At 41.7% G+C, this 17106-nt stretch overlaps 2 protein-coding genes across 3 annotated transcripts in view; one reads left to right on the forward strand and one right to left on the reverse strand.

The window, feature by feature from the left end:
• Positions 1-3762, forward strand: part of LOC112558259 (protein smg8-like) — a 29841-nt gene extending 26079 nt beyond the window's left edge. For both annotated transcript variants that reach the window (XM_025228610.1, XM_025228611.1), the window contains exons 21-22: positions 282-520; positions 2689-3762. In XM_025228610.1, the coding sequence (XP_025084395.1) occupies positions 282-520; positions 2689-2806 (357 nt within the window). In that variant the 3' untranslated portion in view covers positions 2807-3762. The remainder of the gene's footprint in view (positions 1-281; positions 521-2688) is intronic.
• A 150-nt stretch (positions 3763-3912) lies between these two features.
• Positions 3913-11897, reverse strand: LOC112558262 (peptidyl-prolyl cis-trans isomerase H-like). The gene is made up of 7 exons (XM_025228618.1): positions 11744-11897; positions 11394-11458; positions 8399-8467; positions 5725-5767; positions 5259-5354; positions 4803-4890; positions 3913-4490 (listed from the first exon to the last, which is right to left on the reverse strand). Exons 1-7 carry the CDS (start codon positions 11807-11809, stop codon positions 4381-4383), a joined length of 537 nt encoding a protein of 178 aa, XP_025084403.1. The 5' UTR covers positions 11810-11897; the 3' UTR covers positions 3913-4380.
• Between the last annotated feature and the right edge of the window lie 5209 nt (positions 11898-17106).

A 17106-nucleotide genomic window follows, 5' to 3' on the forward strand; every position in this document is an offset into this window, starting at 1 on the left:
TTTATGTGAAACTTTCTCCCGCTGTTTCAGGACATACGAAGAACTTCATTTGGCGAAGCCTATGCCGTGGAAAATTTGCTTTTTAAATTTATACATAATAAATGGCATGACACATGTAAAATCTTGTGTATCAGATTTTAGATGATGTTATGTAATTAACTTTGTTCATTTAGCTGCATAGCTGTAGCTCCAGTCACTGTAAAGTTGGTTGGGTTATGTGCAAATTCTGATCAACTTTTTCTATTTCTCCAATGACGGCTTATGTTTCTCTTGGCTTGCAGGACACAGCTCATCGACTGTTGAATGTGGACATGCCACTGTATACACCTTGTCACTGTCGGGCAGGCAAGGGATACCTGGCCCAACTCATGCGTGCCTATGCTGTGACCCCTGATGCACCAGTTCGAATTCTGCTTCAGCCATTTGTTCGACCTGCACCTCCACCATGCCCCACATTCCATACAGGTTCTTCTGAGCCCTTTGAGCTGCCCCCTGCTGGGATCTGGGTTTTACGATTTCCGTATCCTTTTTCAATGAGTGACCAAAGGAAATAAAATCCTGAAGGTACTGTACTAAAGAAACAAAGATAAGGATGCAGTTTTATTTGTGACCATGTCAAGTTCTCTTTAACCTGTATCCTAACTATGTGTACTTGTAACATTTTTGAGAAGGAGTGTTTAAATGTGTCTGTGAGCGCGTGTAAACATCTGCATGTAAACCACGCTTGCCGCACTCTTCCACCTTTTTCAGCAAAAAGGTCCGGCCAACAATTAACACATTTAATGTTTAGGAAATTAAATAGTGACAAAATGTGAATGAAACAAAGTAAAATAGCACTACTCCCTCACCGCCCAACCCTCTCCTATGACGGGCTGGCGAGATGACCGACTGGACCAGCAGATTAAATCCAACGAGTTATATCACGAAGTTTGTAAGTCTTGTAAGTTTGTAAGCCACATCACTTGTATCGGCGAAGCTGATATATTTCAATGGAATCAATACCTACACCACACCATAGAATACGAAGTGATGTCTGGGCTACACCTTATACGGTTATACGTTGCAGATCAACGCCGATGATCGTTAACGAATCTGTAATCCTTCAGAAGTAATCCACGGTGGCCAATGCCATATCACTTGTATGGGTGAAGTCGATACACTCGCATTGAATCCATACACCTCAGAATACAAGCGATGATCTCTCACAGATGAACGTTGTAGATAACGTTGAAGGCCGTTAACGTAATGTTAATTTTCTTCAGAGCTCTTGTCTCACTCACTGCTCGGTCTCGTCTGTCCCGAGAAACGTTCAATCCCCTAACTTAACTGGTTCTTTTCCTACTCCTGACCAATCAGGTCCTTCGCGACCAGGTAACTAGGACGACCTCTTCACAGCCTTTCTTGGAGACTGTGCCGACCAATCGTAAGTACAATGTTGCAGGGTCGGCATGGCTTCTCCCTCCATTGACTACCGTCGCCCTAGTTACGCTGTGTCAAGCTCACTAACGTCAACTTCATACATGACGTAAAAGACCGCGCGTGCGACTGCCCTCCCCTGACATCAAAGGGAATTAAAAACAATAGGAATCTAATTAGATTCGCCTGAATTGCGAATCGATACAGTACTGTTCTTCGTGGACATTACATGACGTGATCATAGGAGATATTATGCTGCAGTTTCTCTTAAAAGATCCAAAGCTGACTCGCTTACTGTGCCTAGCAGCAAAAGGTGTTATATAGGTCAGGTAAGCAAGAGCTCTCAGTTACAAAGGTAACATCTAAGCTATTTTACCAGTTTTTTTATGGTAATGTGTTGATGTCCACTGTGCATTTCTTCTACTGTTGTCTGCCATGTGCAGCACCAGTCACCTCTTTGAGCAGGATGGCATCTATGTCACTTCACCTGTTGCTTTCATAACCAACAATTTAGGACTTGTTTACAAAACTCTTCATTTGTGTGGCTTTGTTAAGATTTACACTTTCTGCTTGCTGAGAAAGATAAAAGTGGATGATTCTTTTTTATCTTTGGCATGTTTTCTTATGTAATGCCATGCCAACAGTTTATAGTTGTTAGTTTTGGCTGCAGTCCTATGTAGATACCTTTGCTTCCCTCTTGACTCTCTATGGTGTGATTTTGTGGCCACCTACTTTTGACATTTATTCATCCTTTGGAAGACTTGTTGCTTCTAAGAAAAGAAAAATAAACTTTTTGCTCGTCTGTGTATGTGCTATGCAGACCTTTACGACTCTGTGAGCCTTTTATTCTAGTAATGAACTCCACAAGGCTGGCAATTTGGTGGGTCATGAACACCTGTCTCAGCTGACTTGTGGTACCTCTTGATGCACGCATGGAGTCTGCACTTGTGGTCTGTCATGACAGAATTTTTGTCTTATGAGTTGGGTCCATGTCAGATTTCCAGCCCTTACAGCAGCCAGGTTTGTCCTCCCTTGCCCAGGTATTGATAATACCGATGGGAGTTTCATATTCTAGTATGTTAGGTAGAGGGTGTCATTCAGCATAGATGTCTAACTTTTGACCTTTTTGCAGCTACTTAGCAGAATGCTGACTATTTCTATGTTAACCAATGCTAACCATGTATTTTTGCCTAGGCCAAAAAATATTGATTTTTCTCTTCCTTTCTAAATTTATGCAGCAAGGATATCAAATATATTTCTTTAGCCTAAAAGTCATGTGTACATGGGTGAGAATGGAGCCTACAACGTGCCCCCTGACCCTCAGAATCTGCATGCCAGTCTACTGCTTAAAGGCTTGTTTGCCTACCGGGAGGTGGCGTCTGATGGCTGAAGGTGTGACTTCTTCCCAAGGCATTCTGCAAACAAATCAGCTGTGGCCTGACCTTTGACAGATATCTGACAAAGCTGGCACAAAGAAGCATGGCAGAAATCAAGAAGACAGCAGAAGAAAAGTGTGATTTCGGCACTGGAGTTTTCTGTGGAGCTGAGAAAATGGTCAGTGGACAAGTAATGAGTAAGGAAAAGTGAGGTGTTGGACATGTTGGACAGGTGAAAGGAAGTTCATGTCTACCTGGAAAGTCATCCTAGTATCTGTGGAATGCTTGTTATACCCAAACATCAATCAATTCTGAAGTGTTGTCACTGCATTAGTTTTGGTTTGGCAGTACTAAAGGATCATAGGGGGCATTTTTGGGGTGTTTCACAGATTGTGGGGTGACATCTTAAATCTCTTTCCTCAGTTCACAAAACCTTTGATCAGGAAATATGAGAAGCTTATGAATATCTTGTTTACTTTTGTTTCTCATAGAAATCTCCTTGTATGCATTTTAGTGGTCTGAGAGCTTGAACCCATCGCCAATGAAGGGAGAGAGGCAACAGTCTTTCACCCCTAGGCGGTCCTGTCTTTGAGCCAATAATTTCTCAGCACTCGTCGAAGATGTCTGTAGCTTTATGTCATTTTACTAAATAGATTTCTATGGAATAAAGTATGTTGCTTGACTGAAAAGTACTGGGAATGGGTGGTGGATTATGTGCAGTGCATCATTCAGATTGCAAGTCCTCGCACTTTTAATGCAAATCTCTGTAATAACCATGTCACCAGACAGGAATGGTGCAAAAGAGGAGGCTGTAATTTGGTTGGATGTGATTATTTTGCGTGGTGTTGGACTGATCAGGGGGTTTGTACTGTTATATTTATTTCACCTTATAAACTTCATTGCTTTGTTCTCTCCTCATTTTCACACCTGTTGTTATTTTTTGTTGGAATAAATGATTGAAAATATAAAATGGTGATGGGCATTCCTTGAATACATGTAAATAATTGATGTCGCCAGATGTGAGTAAACATGACAATTTGAACGCAATTTTCATTCTCAAAGGCTCTTATTAGGCAATCTTCACTATGACCAGTTGTCAACCCAGAGGCAAACAGGTAGCTCTTGTTTTTCAACACTTTAATCAAACGCATGGTTTGATGCTTATGCTATTGCCCCACAGCATTGCCTGCCTTTCAGTAAGGTTTGGCCACATACACAATGAGGTACATGTAAAAATGATAATATGATAAAAGCACGAGAAAGATGTCAACTGTTCATTTTATCAACTCACACACGTGTATGCATTGATATACACCTCTTGCTAAGAGCTTTGAAATTTGTCACAGTTTCCTCAATTGGTCCTCTGTACTTTGGCCTCCCTTCAGGAAACAGTCATCCTAATAAACAGAAGCAGACTTCAGATGGCAGCAGACACGATGTGCAGATTGCCATGTCAGCTCTAGCAGCCTGATTGTGGCACAAGAGATGGTCACTACCTAAAATTATACACAATTTTGTCAAAAATGCTGCAAAGATCTGCGAGTGTAGTGAAAAGACGATGGAAGACAACAGTTTAAAAGGCCCTCCGTCACATCTCTCCACATTGTGCAATAACAATGGCAATCTTCGGTTTGTTGTTAGGTCCTGTTGGCACATTTTCAATTTTTCGAAGCACCAGAAGCCCATCAATGACACGACCTAACCACAGAAATAATTCTAATGTAAACAATTTATAACAAAATGGAAAACCAAGACCTGTCAATATTTCCAAAAGATTTACACTACCCAATTATCAGCTGCTCCTAGTTTTTAAATAAACCTTAAACATGCACTATTCTGCACAGCACTGCATCAGGTTGATAAAGTGAGTAAAAGTTTCATGTCTGGTGCTTTTAGGCACTTGTTGTCTCTTAACTGACCTTATGAACCACTTGACATACAAATCATTTAATCGAACTCTAAAAACTTGTGCCGCCTACTCCTAGGCTCAGTACAGCAAAAGCAGCTTACCAAAGACCACATGCTTGCCATCCAAAAAGTCACACTTGGCACAGGTGATAAAAAATTGGCAGCCATTGGTATCTTTACCACTATTGGCCTGAAAAAAATGGCAACACTGACTTTTACAACAGTTTTCACCAAACAGTCTACTTCCTTCACTTTATAACAGTGACATCAAGTTTTAATTCTGTCACAGGTACTGAAAATAGATCACTCCCAAGTTGGCAAGTCAAAGGCACTAAAGCAGCAGAAACTATTGTGAAGTAAGCAAAATGATCACCCCTCCAAAAGCCTAGTCTTTGTACATAATTATACTTAGCGAACAGTGGAAAGGAGCCCCTTTCTCAGCAGCCTTAAGGATGGATGGGGAAAAACTAGCGACAGCAGCTTCATAGCCAGTCTACTGGTGACAGGTGAGAGGGGACATTTCAAAAGTAAGGAGGATCAGAAAGCAGAACCATCTACCATGCTTAAGATTCCAGGTCCTGTATGTTTCCGCTTGAAGTTTTCATCAGCAAATGCTCTGCCACCATAGATACTTGTCAGGCCAGTGCCATCCCCCTGAAAAGCAAGTTAAAAAGACTGCAGCAGTTCCATAATCCTAGAAGCTAAACAAGTAAAACAACAGCAGTCCTGATATTCTACTAGCTTAAGAAATCACAACCACTGCACAAATGGTCTTATCAAAGCAAATCACAAACATTGCTGCAGTTGGTCTATTAATAATCATAGAAAAGGCTCTTGTTGACAAAGCTTACATCACCCAATCTTCACCACAGACTTAGAATAATGTATAGACATGACCTCTACAACATGTTCCAACACCTGTGCTATAAAGAATGCAAGATATGCTCTCGTTCAAAGTCTGTGAGTAGGTCTGGGTACAGACAAACATGTCCACAGCAAGACAGATGAATATTTTAATACTTACGTTTACAAAGTCACCGCCCTGCACCATGAAGTCTTTAATGACCCTGGAAACATACAGCAATATAGGCACATTCAACAACTATCAATAATTCAGTACGTAAATAATCACAATACATTAGCAAAAATTCTACCCAGGAGTACCAACTATGACAAGATTTATGTTGCACTTTAATGCTTCCACTGACCCTAAAGGATTTATTTGAAAGTTGCAGTGTCTTGTCTTAATGCAAATATTAACCATGACCGTGCACAGAAAGCAGTCAACAACTCAGATCTCAAGATAGTTCATCGATATGTTTATGTTGCCAAAGGTTCAGCCAATGGGAGAGATGGAAACACAGTTAATCAGGCATGATGTCACAATTTTTGCGGTAGTAGTAAGAGGACTGGCTATCATTCGCCTAGACCTCACAGCCTGTCTGTCAGTCTGCCCATTAGTTCTGTAAGATCAGCGCCATCCACCACATTCTGTCTATGTGTGCTACCAACACTCTTCTCTGTGGGTTTGTTCTATCCAGACTTGATTACTGCACCTCCTTGCTTGCTGACTGCTCTCTATACCTTCTTTACAAACTCCGGAAAGTACAGAACTCTGATGCACGTCTTATGCTTAGAGCTAAAGAACGGGACAACCACCCCTCTCCTTAGTTTTCCACACCGGCTACCCATCCATTCTTGCATTCAGTACAAACTGTGTTTTTTAATTTCTTTGCTGGCTCCTGCCCTGACTATTTCTCAGAACTTTTCTTATGTCCAGGCGAGGCATCTCTGCTCCTCGTCTGACCGCCATCTCCTATCTATTCCTGTCACCAGAACAACATATGGCCACAGGAATTTTTGTTATTGTGCAGCAAAACAATGGAAATCTCTCCCTTTCCATATCCATCACCTACCCACTATTGACACCTTTGGGACCCCAGGGTATGCTTGCATAGCAAGCATTGTAAGAATAGGGTCCCTGCCATCCAGTCAGGCATGTCGTAAGAGGCGACTAAGGTGGACACCTCACCTAGAGGTAAAATAGGTTGTGGTGGGGCTAACAACCCCACCATGTCAAAAAAAGACCATTACCGAAACTAAAACCAGTGAATTCAGCACAGATCGGTGTGCTGAAATTTCAAAACTTGTACCAGACTGGCAGGATGTCAAGGAGTTTGACAACTACAACTTGGACATCCTGGGAGTTAGTGAGGTCAGATGGACCGGCACAGGAAAGAGGAGACTAGCGTCAGGATATACCATCTTGTTCTCAGGAAGATCAAATGGTCAGCACTCTGAAGGAGTGGCACAACTCCTCAACAAGAAAACTGAAAAGGAAATGCTGGAATGGAAGGAAGCCTTATGGACCCAGGCTTTTGAGAACTGAAACCGAGTCCATCACCATGCAGGTTCAGCGTTGTCGATGGATTGGACATGTGCTCCGCCAGCAGACAGCAGACCTCTCCAGAGTCACCCTACGATGGACTCCAGACGGCCGAAGAAAACGAGGCCGCCCAAAGGAAACTTGGAGATGAACCGTGGAAAGGGAGATGAAAGGAAAGGGCTGGACATGGGGTCACTTAGAGCGGGTTTCAGCCGATCAACATCAGTGGCGGACTCTGGTTGAGGCCTTATGTGCAACCTGATGCACAAAGAGGAATAGATAGATAGACCCACTATTGAATCCTTTAAACCTGTACTGAAAATGCACCTCCTCTGTAAGCATTACAGTCCACACAATGCTAGCCCTTTTTCATACCCTTCCCCCAACTCCCTTTCCCACTTACTGCTATTTCCCTGCTTGTCTTCCTTTTGCAAAATAATGATGCTCTCAGTCCTTGTTAATTGGATTCTCTTTATGTTTTTTGAATTTGTCATCAATTTTGCTGTTTATCTTTCTGTCGTTAATGTGCTGATTGATCTTCTGTCCCTAATATATTGCCCATGCCTAATTCTTGTTCTTAAGTGCCAAAAACATGCTCCTTACGAGTGTATGAGTACGCACTATATAAATTTTGCATTTAAAACGACAGTTGTGAATTATGTAGATGAGATGGATTAGTAAATATTTCAGAATGAAGCCTAAAGAGTTCTTGAAGCTATTCAAATTTGGTGCACATTTAATGTTAGCTGGAAGCAAGTTCCAATCAGCAGCAACTCTTTATGGCTAATAAAATTTAGATTTAGTAGTAGAATGTTTGATAAAAACTTTTTCTTCTAGTAATGATGTGTTGATGAGAAAAATGCACACATCAATGTTGTTGCATCCATGAAATATCTTAAATATTGGTCTCCCCTGATTTTCCTTCCATATAGAATGAAGCTTTAAATATTTCATTTTATCAGACTAAGACATTTCCTACATTCTACTAGCAATTTAGTAGCACCTCTTTGTATGCATTCCTTTATAAAATGAACATCAAATCTAAGGATTCACAAGTACCTTGTACAATCTTAACAAATAATTAGTCCAATCATTTGATTTGCCTTGCATACCATATTTTGGATATGCAAATCAAAAGACAATATTGACTCCCCGCTCCCCCAATCCCTCCAATTTTGATCTCAGAGCATGGTGATGTTTGCAGGCCTCCAGACCACAAGTGCAGGCGATCACCCAGGTTCAAGGAAGTAGCACTTTGCAATGGTTTAAAAAATAATGATGCATGCCACTAGTCTTTTAAAGCTTGTCTCACCTGTGAAATGTTGATCCTTTAAAACCAACTGGTAAACCATCCCTCCGACATTCTCCTGTGCAAAACTGTCTAAAAACAAATTTGTCAAAATGTGTAAATTAGAAACAGAACTCACAGCGAGTAATAAGTCATCAGCATAATACTAGATACTCCAAACTGACTCGGCTGCTGTGATTGAGAGTATTTCCCTCACTTTCCAACACATTACATATCTTTGTTATTGCGTTCTGAACATCCAACAACAACAACAACTAAATTACTCTTCTTTTTGTGATTTGTTTTATGATAGATGCAAAGTAAATAGATCAAAGATACTTGGAACTTCGCCACCCAAGCGTGTTTTGGCACATAGCATCATACCCATAGTCAGATACTACTCCACATTTGCATTTAATTCCCATGGGTGAGAGAAAAGGATTTAAAAAGAGTGTTGATGTGAAGACTTGTGGTTCTGTAGGATAGAAGCTCTATTGTCACACTCAATAATAGTCCCCTATCCCTCTTAAAACTGTTCGATATACGAAGTTGCAAAGTTGACTGAAAGGTTTATGATGTTTGTATTTAAGTTTTATGTTGAAGATAGGAGATTTAGACTAATGCTAGGTAAGGTATGATAAAGTCTAGCATAAAAGTATTGTTTTAGGTTTATTAAGTGACTCTTTTTCTATAAACAGACTTTAAAATTTACATATCTCTGTGTTCATGATGCATGATATCATACATTTGACCCAGTTTACCTGAATGAAATACACACTACATTTTTTAGCAAATAAATTTTGTGATGCTCAGTGTACATTCAAATCTAGAACAAGACAGTTGTGAATTATGTAGATGAGATGGATTAGTTAACTGATTCAGGACTGAATGACACACCACAGAAAGCACACTTTTAGAATACTACTAAGTCTGGACTCCAAGGTTGACTAAGTGTGGGTGGTATTCAATGAGGAAGAGAGCAGTGTGAGGCATTTGACTTTTTGATTGAATGGTATATTCAATGAGTGAGAGCCAGAATTAAATGGCATATTAAAAAGTGAGAGCCAGAATTTTTGTGGAAATTTTCCATAGGAACTTCCATCCTCTCTCCTGGAAAAAGACAAAGGGCTGACTAGTTATAGAATCTCTTAGTGCTGCATGGTCCAGTCACAGTGTTTAACCATGTAAAACTGATTAGTCCAGCTATAAGAAGCAAACTCGTCATCTGCAAGTGAGAATAAGCTGATGTGAAAAAGATGTGACAGTAAAACGAAGAAAAAGAGGAAAAGCAAACCCAAAAGCAGTTTCCTAACACAAAACAGTGAATTATGACACCAGGAAAGGGATGAAGGCAGCTAGGGAGAACTGGATTGAGTGGCTGTGCCAGATGATAGAGGGAGGGGGGGATTGGTGTTTTACGCCGTGCCAGCAACTGAGGCTATATTACGGCAAGGCAGCCAGACCTGTAAATAGATGCCACGTGCAGAAAGAACAGCATGCCCGAGACAAGAAATGAACTCCGGGTAGCCAACCTTCACTGTATTGGTGACAGGCGCTAACCGTTGCGCCACCGGACTGCTAGATGATAGAGGAGGGAATGGCATGGGGATACAGTAGGCTGACCATCTACTAAGGACCCCTATCAAAACTGATCATCACAAGACCTTAGCATTCAAAGACAGCTATGGTCAGCTTCTAACAGAAAGTACTGTTGTACTCATGAAGGCTGCAATAAGCTGAAGACAAGACATTAAAGATCAAAACCGTTTAGCTTGTGGAGGGAAAGAATAGTCCAACCCAAGTGTGGAAAGTGAGGAGCACACTCATTGCTGGCAACCTTATTAAGTATTCTTAACTTGCTTCTACCTGATCAGACAAGTACCCTCATGTCCTCCTGCTGGATCAAATCATTCTTTCCTGCTAGACAGTGATAGTTTGGCCTTTAACATCCTTCAAAGAGACCAAACTAGAATCTGTGAACCTGCAGAACTAACAGTCCTATGGGAAGAAGCTGAAAGAGCAGTATGCAATCTGAAGGTAGGAATACCACCTGGTGTCAACTATGTCCCAGCTGAGTTGCTCATGCTGATGCACTAATCACTTCTCCAGTGCTGAACAAGAATTGCACTCAATGAGATTCTTTCTGTAATGCATTAGCAGTTACTCCAAAACTCACTCGTGATTAAAAAAAAAAAGTGTAGTGGGAGCCTTTGTTCAGGGCAGCATGTACTGCTGACAGTGCTTGTTCCTTCCACCTCATGCTTCGTCAGCGCGTGATGCGAGCTTGCATCAGTTTATGGGAAGCAGGAACTTTGGGACTGAGCAAGCAAGAAGTACCATTTTGCCGCAAGGCATTTTGGTCCGCTGGTAGAGCAGCTCGCATCACTCAGCCTCTTTCCCCACCCAAGGGAGTTAGATGCTAGGTTTTAATTGGTAGGTAGGTTAGAATAGATCCAGTAGTTGTATGTGTACATTATGTAAATAAATATGTCTTTGAACCAATTTACCTGTGTGAACAAGTCAGTGTGAATGAACGCGAGTGTGTCACATGCGTGAGAGAGATTTGTGTCATCCGTGTAGTCGTGACACAGCAGCAGAGAGAACACATGGGAAAGTCCGTGGAATTGATGCACGAAGAAAAGAGACTTTAGTCTGAGCAAGTAAAGCAGGGTCTTTTGTGGACTCCGAGGTCGGTGAGTGCAGGTGTATAGTGGATAGGAACACACACACAACACGAGGTAAAGATTATAGACAACGCACCCGACAAACGAGAGCTGGAATTTTTAGTGAAAAATTCTACTTGGGAACTTCCGTCCTCTTCCTTGGAACACCAAAGAGGAACGGGCTGATTTGGCGCTAAGGTAGGGACCGCGTGGTTTTAGCCTTTAGTCCGGCTACAAAACTATAGACAAAGAAATCTGAGCTTTTTTCTACAACTCAAATAGTTGGTCAAACCAGTTAATGGTTGAATTTATTCATGGCCACTTAATCCAGTCATAATTACAATGTAGTTACTCACCTGAAATTTTCTGCTGTTTTGGGTACATCATTTGCAAATAGTTCAAACTTAATCCTCCCAACCTCCTAGGAAAAGACATCATAGGAATAGCATGAAAATGTATCACTTAGTGGCAGGTAACTCAAGATTTCACAATTCTTTACTCCGAAGACTTAATACTGTAGTATAATACAAATACTTCAGATAAATTCAGTAGTTCATTAATTCTAATGGTAATTTTACGGTTTATAAACCTCTACTTAGTTGCTGAAGGCCTAGTCAAAGAAAAGCAAACAAAATTAATATCATCAAACAACTTCAAGAACTTACAAAAGATGCTTACCCACTTGAAAATATTAGCTGTTACTTACTGTGTTTCCAATGGCGATATCGAAGAAAACAATAGGGTTGTTTGGGTCTTCTTTCTGGAGGGCCATGCTTCGACGTGCTAAATGTAGTTTGACGAGGAGAAGAGTTGCCAAGGGAAGCCACTCTCGCCGATAGCTTCCCTGCGTGAAGCGAGTGGTATCGTCCGTGTGAGGGAAGGTAGGAGTACCCGCGGGAAGGTGGAAGTACACGATGGAAGGTAGGAGTATCCGCGGGAAGGTAGGAGTACACGATGGAAGGTAGGAGTATCCGCGGGAAGGTAGGAGTACACGAGGGAAGGTGGGAGTACACGATGGAAGGTAGGAGTACCCGCGGGAAGGTAGGAGTACACGATGAAAGGTAGGAGTACACGAGGGAAGGTGGGAGTACACGATGGAAGGTAGGAGTACCCGCGGGAAGGTAGGAGTACACGCGGTGCGGACTGCTAGCCGCCAGTGGTCTGCAATGACTACCCGGACAATAGGCGGGGTGGACATCACAGGCACTGCCGACTAGTCTGGCCAGACCACGTCTTCCTCACGTGAGCACTAGAAGCGTGTGGCACCATATTGTCCTTCTCTAAGACGTAATTAAGGGACGTTATGTTGACGTTATGTGTCCGTTGTGACGTAAGCGGCTTTTCAATCAGCGGACATGTTTCTGTTACTACTCTTTAGTGACAATTAAAGTGAAATAAGGATCGAGTGATGAAAATAAAATATAGACAATAGTAAAAAAAAATGTCTGCTTTGTTTTGCTGAGAAAAACGAAATTGTAGAAGAGAGAAATAAAACAAGTGAGTCCGTGAATTGAGTGTTTAAGGTGACAACGTCCATACTCTATGGCGACGTACACATCACGTGGTCACGTGACTATTGACATTCTTTATGTGGACACTCGGGGTCATAGTTGACTCGCATGTCCACCATCTTTATGGCGAGGGTTTTAAAGGCGCCGTTAGAAGGAAGGATCCAGAAGTGTTCAGTTTTTAATGTTGGGGGGGGGGGGGAAGGGGAATAAAGTTGGAGGAATATTGTGGCTTTTGACAAGAGGAGAAAAATTTGGGTTTTAGAAACACTGACTTGACCCTTTTAACATCATAGTGCTCAAAAACATTTCACTGAGTTGACATATTCCATAGCAGACTGCAGTCCCTCACATTGTGCCAGTGTTGTCCATGACTACTCCTGTAACCCTGTACACAAGACTATTTCCCTCCCTTTCCATAGTCCATGGAAAAGCCACAGGAATTTTAACCCTCAGGATAATGATCAGACGAATAAGCAAAATTTCCGTCAGTTTGTTTCTCTTTCTTCAAGAACCAATGTGCATCCAGTACCTTGTCTGCTAATCAACTGGGTGCATGCACAGGAGCCGCCATGTTAGGCACATATGCTCTCAACACGTGCAAAATCTCGTTACCTTCACAGCCAAATGACAGATAGGTATCGTCAGTAGACGACGACTGTCTTCTTCACATTCTATCAAATATCTTTATACACATATATGTATAAATGTTGGCGTGAATGTTTTCTTTTCTTGTATTCTTAGCGAATAACGTCTGATTTTTATGATGTCATACCCTACCCCCATTCTTCGGCAGTTCGGCTCAAAACTAAGCGATAAATATTTTTGTGAAGAAACCTCGATCTAACTTTCAGACATCTCACTCTCTTCATGGTCCTCTACATTATCTGTGCCCAGCCCCCCTCGCCCCTCCACACACACACCGTCACGCGCCATCTGGTGCCACCATCACAGTTGACCTCAACTCAGTCAACTACATCCTAGCTCAACCACCCGTGACTAACACCCGACCTGTCGGTATAACGTGCACTCATCAATAATAGATCGGGGTCAAGTACCCAGTCAACAAGTAGGTCAGTTCTTTCGTCTCACCCCTCTTACGCCCATTAAACTCAGAGGGTTACCGACAGAAACATTCAGGGTGAGAAGAAGACAAATTATCACAAAGTAATGAACAGAACCACCATAGCTGTCCTCCTTTAAATCAAATAATGATAATGACGACGTCGTCAACGACGACAGCAATGATGATGCAAAACACAGAAACCGTTATTACATATTTGAACACGAATACAATACACATGACATGAATTGGATGTTTGGACATGAATTTATTTGTGCATGCACATGCATGTCTGCGTGTGTAGCACGTGTATATAGACATTTTGTAAATGCCATGAACTCCTCCATCAGGATGTGTGTACGTGTACTATATAGTCATTTTGTGTTGGTGGTGTTGTTGCTGTACTTTCACTGCTCAACCACAAATAGAAAATTGTGCATTAAAACAAAATGTTAGGTTACTATAATTATACCCTGTCTCCTCTAGGACCTTTCTAATTATAAACATATTTCTAACATTCTCCGAACAATTTTTTCTCTGTGCTTTTCATAAGATCAGAGCACATTTTTTGCTCACCTAATCATGAAAGGGCGGATTGTGGTGACAGAGGACAGCCAGGCAGGCTGGGTTGTGCACATTGTAGAGAAACATTGTAGAGAAACTACAGCTTCACCAAATACTACCACCTCATCTTTATGCAGATAATTTTGTATGCTCTACCAATGATGTTATAAATATTAAAATGGTCCTCGAATGAAGAAAGGTTCCCCAGTCCTGTTGTACAACTATTCAGCGGTGCGAAACTGCGTAGTTTACGAACAAAGGGATAGAACTGTGCCTGGCACACAGAGACGTCTGTCAAGAGTGCTCTCCCATGTGACACCTACCTAGCCTTATCAAGGAATGGGCAGGTAAGTGGTGTGATGACGCCATCGCCTTCTGCTTCTGGTGATATCCTGTTTAACAAAATTACAACAAATGTTTAGGAAGTTGTTTCCACCCCTATTACAAAGTGTAAACAGTGATTTGCTGTATATTGCTAATTCGGGTATATAGTCTACCCTTTGAAAAACCGCCCCTCCTGATTTGTTACCATCTCACTTGTGCCGCTATTTCTGAGGACGTTTAAATCTTTTGGAAGTCGGGTATCGGCCTGGAAGTTGTAGGGCAGCCGGTATTTGCGTGGAATGAGATGAGTGTGTAAAAGCTTTTGAGGCTATGCTGTCAGGTTTGTCCATGTCATCCTAGACACACCAGCTGTGTTTAGTCTTTCCTCTGACCATATGCAGGCCAACTGATTATGTTGAGTCCTACAAGTCCAGTGGCAGCGAAATTATACTGACCTAACATGAAGATCCACTGACTTTGTTCAGTCAAACTACCTGTAAGGTTTAGAGAAACCTGACATGATATGATATGACATGCTGAAAAAACATTGCCCTGACAGCTTCTTGTTGAAGCCACTCGAAGGTCTGTTGTAATGCTGATATGTTCCATAAGACCACACTAGTACACTCACAAGTTGCCAACCTTGATTTTATAAGTAATTGTTTACTACATGAGCTTTGACACTTGTTTTGTACATGAGCTTTAACATTTGTCTAGTACATAAAATTTGATACTTGTTTTGTACATTAACTTTGACATTAATTTAACATTCAAAGTAGGTTACCTCTACATAAACAGCTGATGTCAATAAAAAAAGCAACAGATACTAACAGTCATCATGTTAACAGACAAAGGCAACAGATAATAATAGCCCTCATATTAACAGCATATTTGAAAAATCGTGAATTGATTCTGTGAGATTAGAATATGTCTGGCATACCCTACTCAGTAAGAGATCATCAGATCATATCAAAATATATATGGAACAATGCTGATAAGTAAAAATTCATCAGATTATATCAAAATATATCTAGACCTAATTTGGCTAATAAGTACCATGGTTGAGGCTCATGCTGACAACACTCTCTGCTGCCCATGAGAGGTAAAGTAATCAAGTCATGTGTTTTGGTTAAAAACGGCTTTCATACAACAGCGACAGTAACGGCTTTCATACACAAGTGACAGTAAAGGCTTTCATACGCCAGTGACAGTAAAGGCTTTCACACGCCAGTGACAGTAAAGGCTTTCACATGCCAGTGACAGTAAAGGCTTTCATACACCAGTGACAGTAAAGGCTTTCATACACCAGTGACAGTAAAAGCTTTCACACACCAGTGACAGTACAGGCTTTCACACACCAGTGACAGTAAAGGCTTTCACACGCCAGTGACAGTAAAGGCTTTCATACACCAGTGACAGTAAAGGCTTTCACACGCCAGTGACAGTAAAGGCTTTCACACGCCAGTGACAGTAAAGGCTTTCATACACCAGTGACAGTAAAGGCTTTCATACACCAGTGACAGTAAAAGCTTTCACACACCAGTGACAGTAAAGGCTTTCACACGCCAGTGACAGTAAAGGCTTTCATACACCAGTGACAGTAAAGGCTTTCACACGCCAGTGACAGTAAAGGCTTTCACACGCCAGTGACAGTAAAGGCTTTCATACACCAGTGACAGTACAGGCTTTCACACACCAGTGACAGTAAAGGCTTTCACACGCCAGTGACAGTAAAGGCTTTCACACACCAGTGACAGTAAAGGCTTTCATACACCAGTGACAGTACAGGCTTTCACACACCAGTGACAGTAAAGGCTTTCACACGCCAGTGACAGTAAAGGCTTTCACACACCAGTGACAGTAAAGGCTTTCATACACCAGTGACAGTACAGGCTTTCACACACCAGTGACAGTAAAGGCTTTCACACACCAGTGACAGTAAAGCAGGGGTCTCAAACACGCGGCCCGCGGGCCGAATCGGCCCGCGAAACATTTTTGTGCGGCCCTCGGCCACGTCCGCGGTGTATATGTATGTTGTGCTTGGTGATTAACTCCCGCAGTGAAAATTACCCCCGTTATTAGTGACAGAGACAACGTCAACTTATTTTAATAAACTAAACTGCCTGTGCATGTAATAAACTACACTAAATGTAATTAATAATTATAAAAACTTTATTTTAGCATTTAACTGCAGTGACAGTAGTGTTCGTAAAATTTAATGAAAAAAACATTTTCTTTTCGTGGTGCGGCCCGCTGACTGGCTGTTACTTTCCACTGCGGCCCACATGTTAATATGAGTTTGAGACCCCTGCAGTAAAGGCTTTCATACACCAGTGACAGTAAAGGCTTTTATACACCAGTGACAGTACAGGCTTTCATACACCAGTGACAGTAAAGGCTTTCAATGACCAGTGACAGTAAAGGCTTTCACACGCCAGTGACAGTAAAGGCTTTCAATGACTAGTGACAGTAAAGGCTTTCACACGCCAGTGACAGTAAAGGCTTTCACACACCAGTGACAGTAAAGGCTTTCACACACCAGTGACAGTAAAGGCTTTCACACACCAGTGACAGTAAAGGCTTTCACACACCAGTGACAGTACAGGCTTT

This window comes from Pomacea canaliculata, linkage group LG2, assembly GCF_003073045.1.
Source record: "Pomacea canaliculata isolate SZHN2017 linkage group LG2, ASM307304v1, whole genome shotgun sequence".
Taxonomy (NCBI): Eukaryota; Metazoa; Mollusca; class Gastropoda; order Architaenioglossa; family Ampullariidae; genus Pomacea; species Pomacea canaliculata.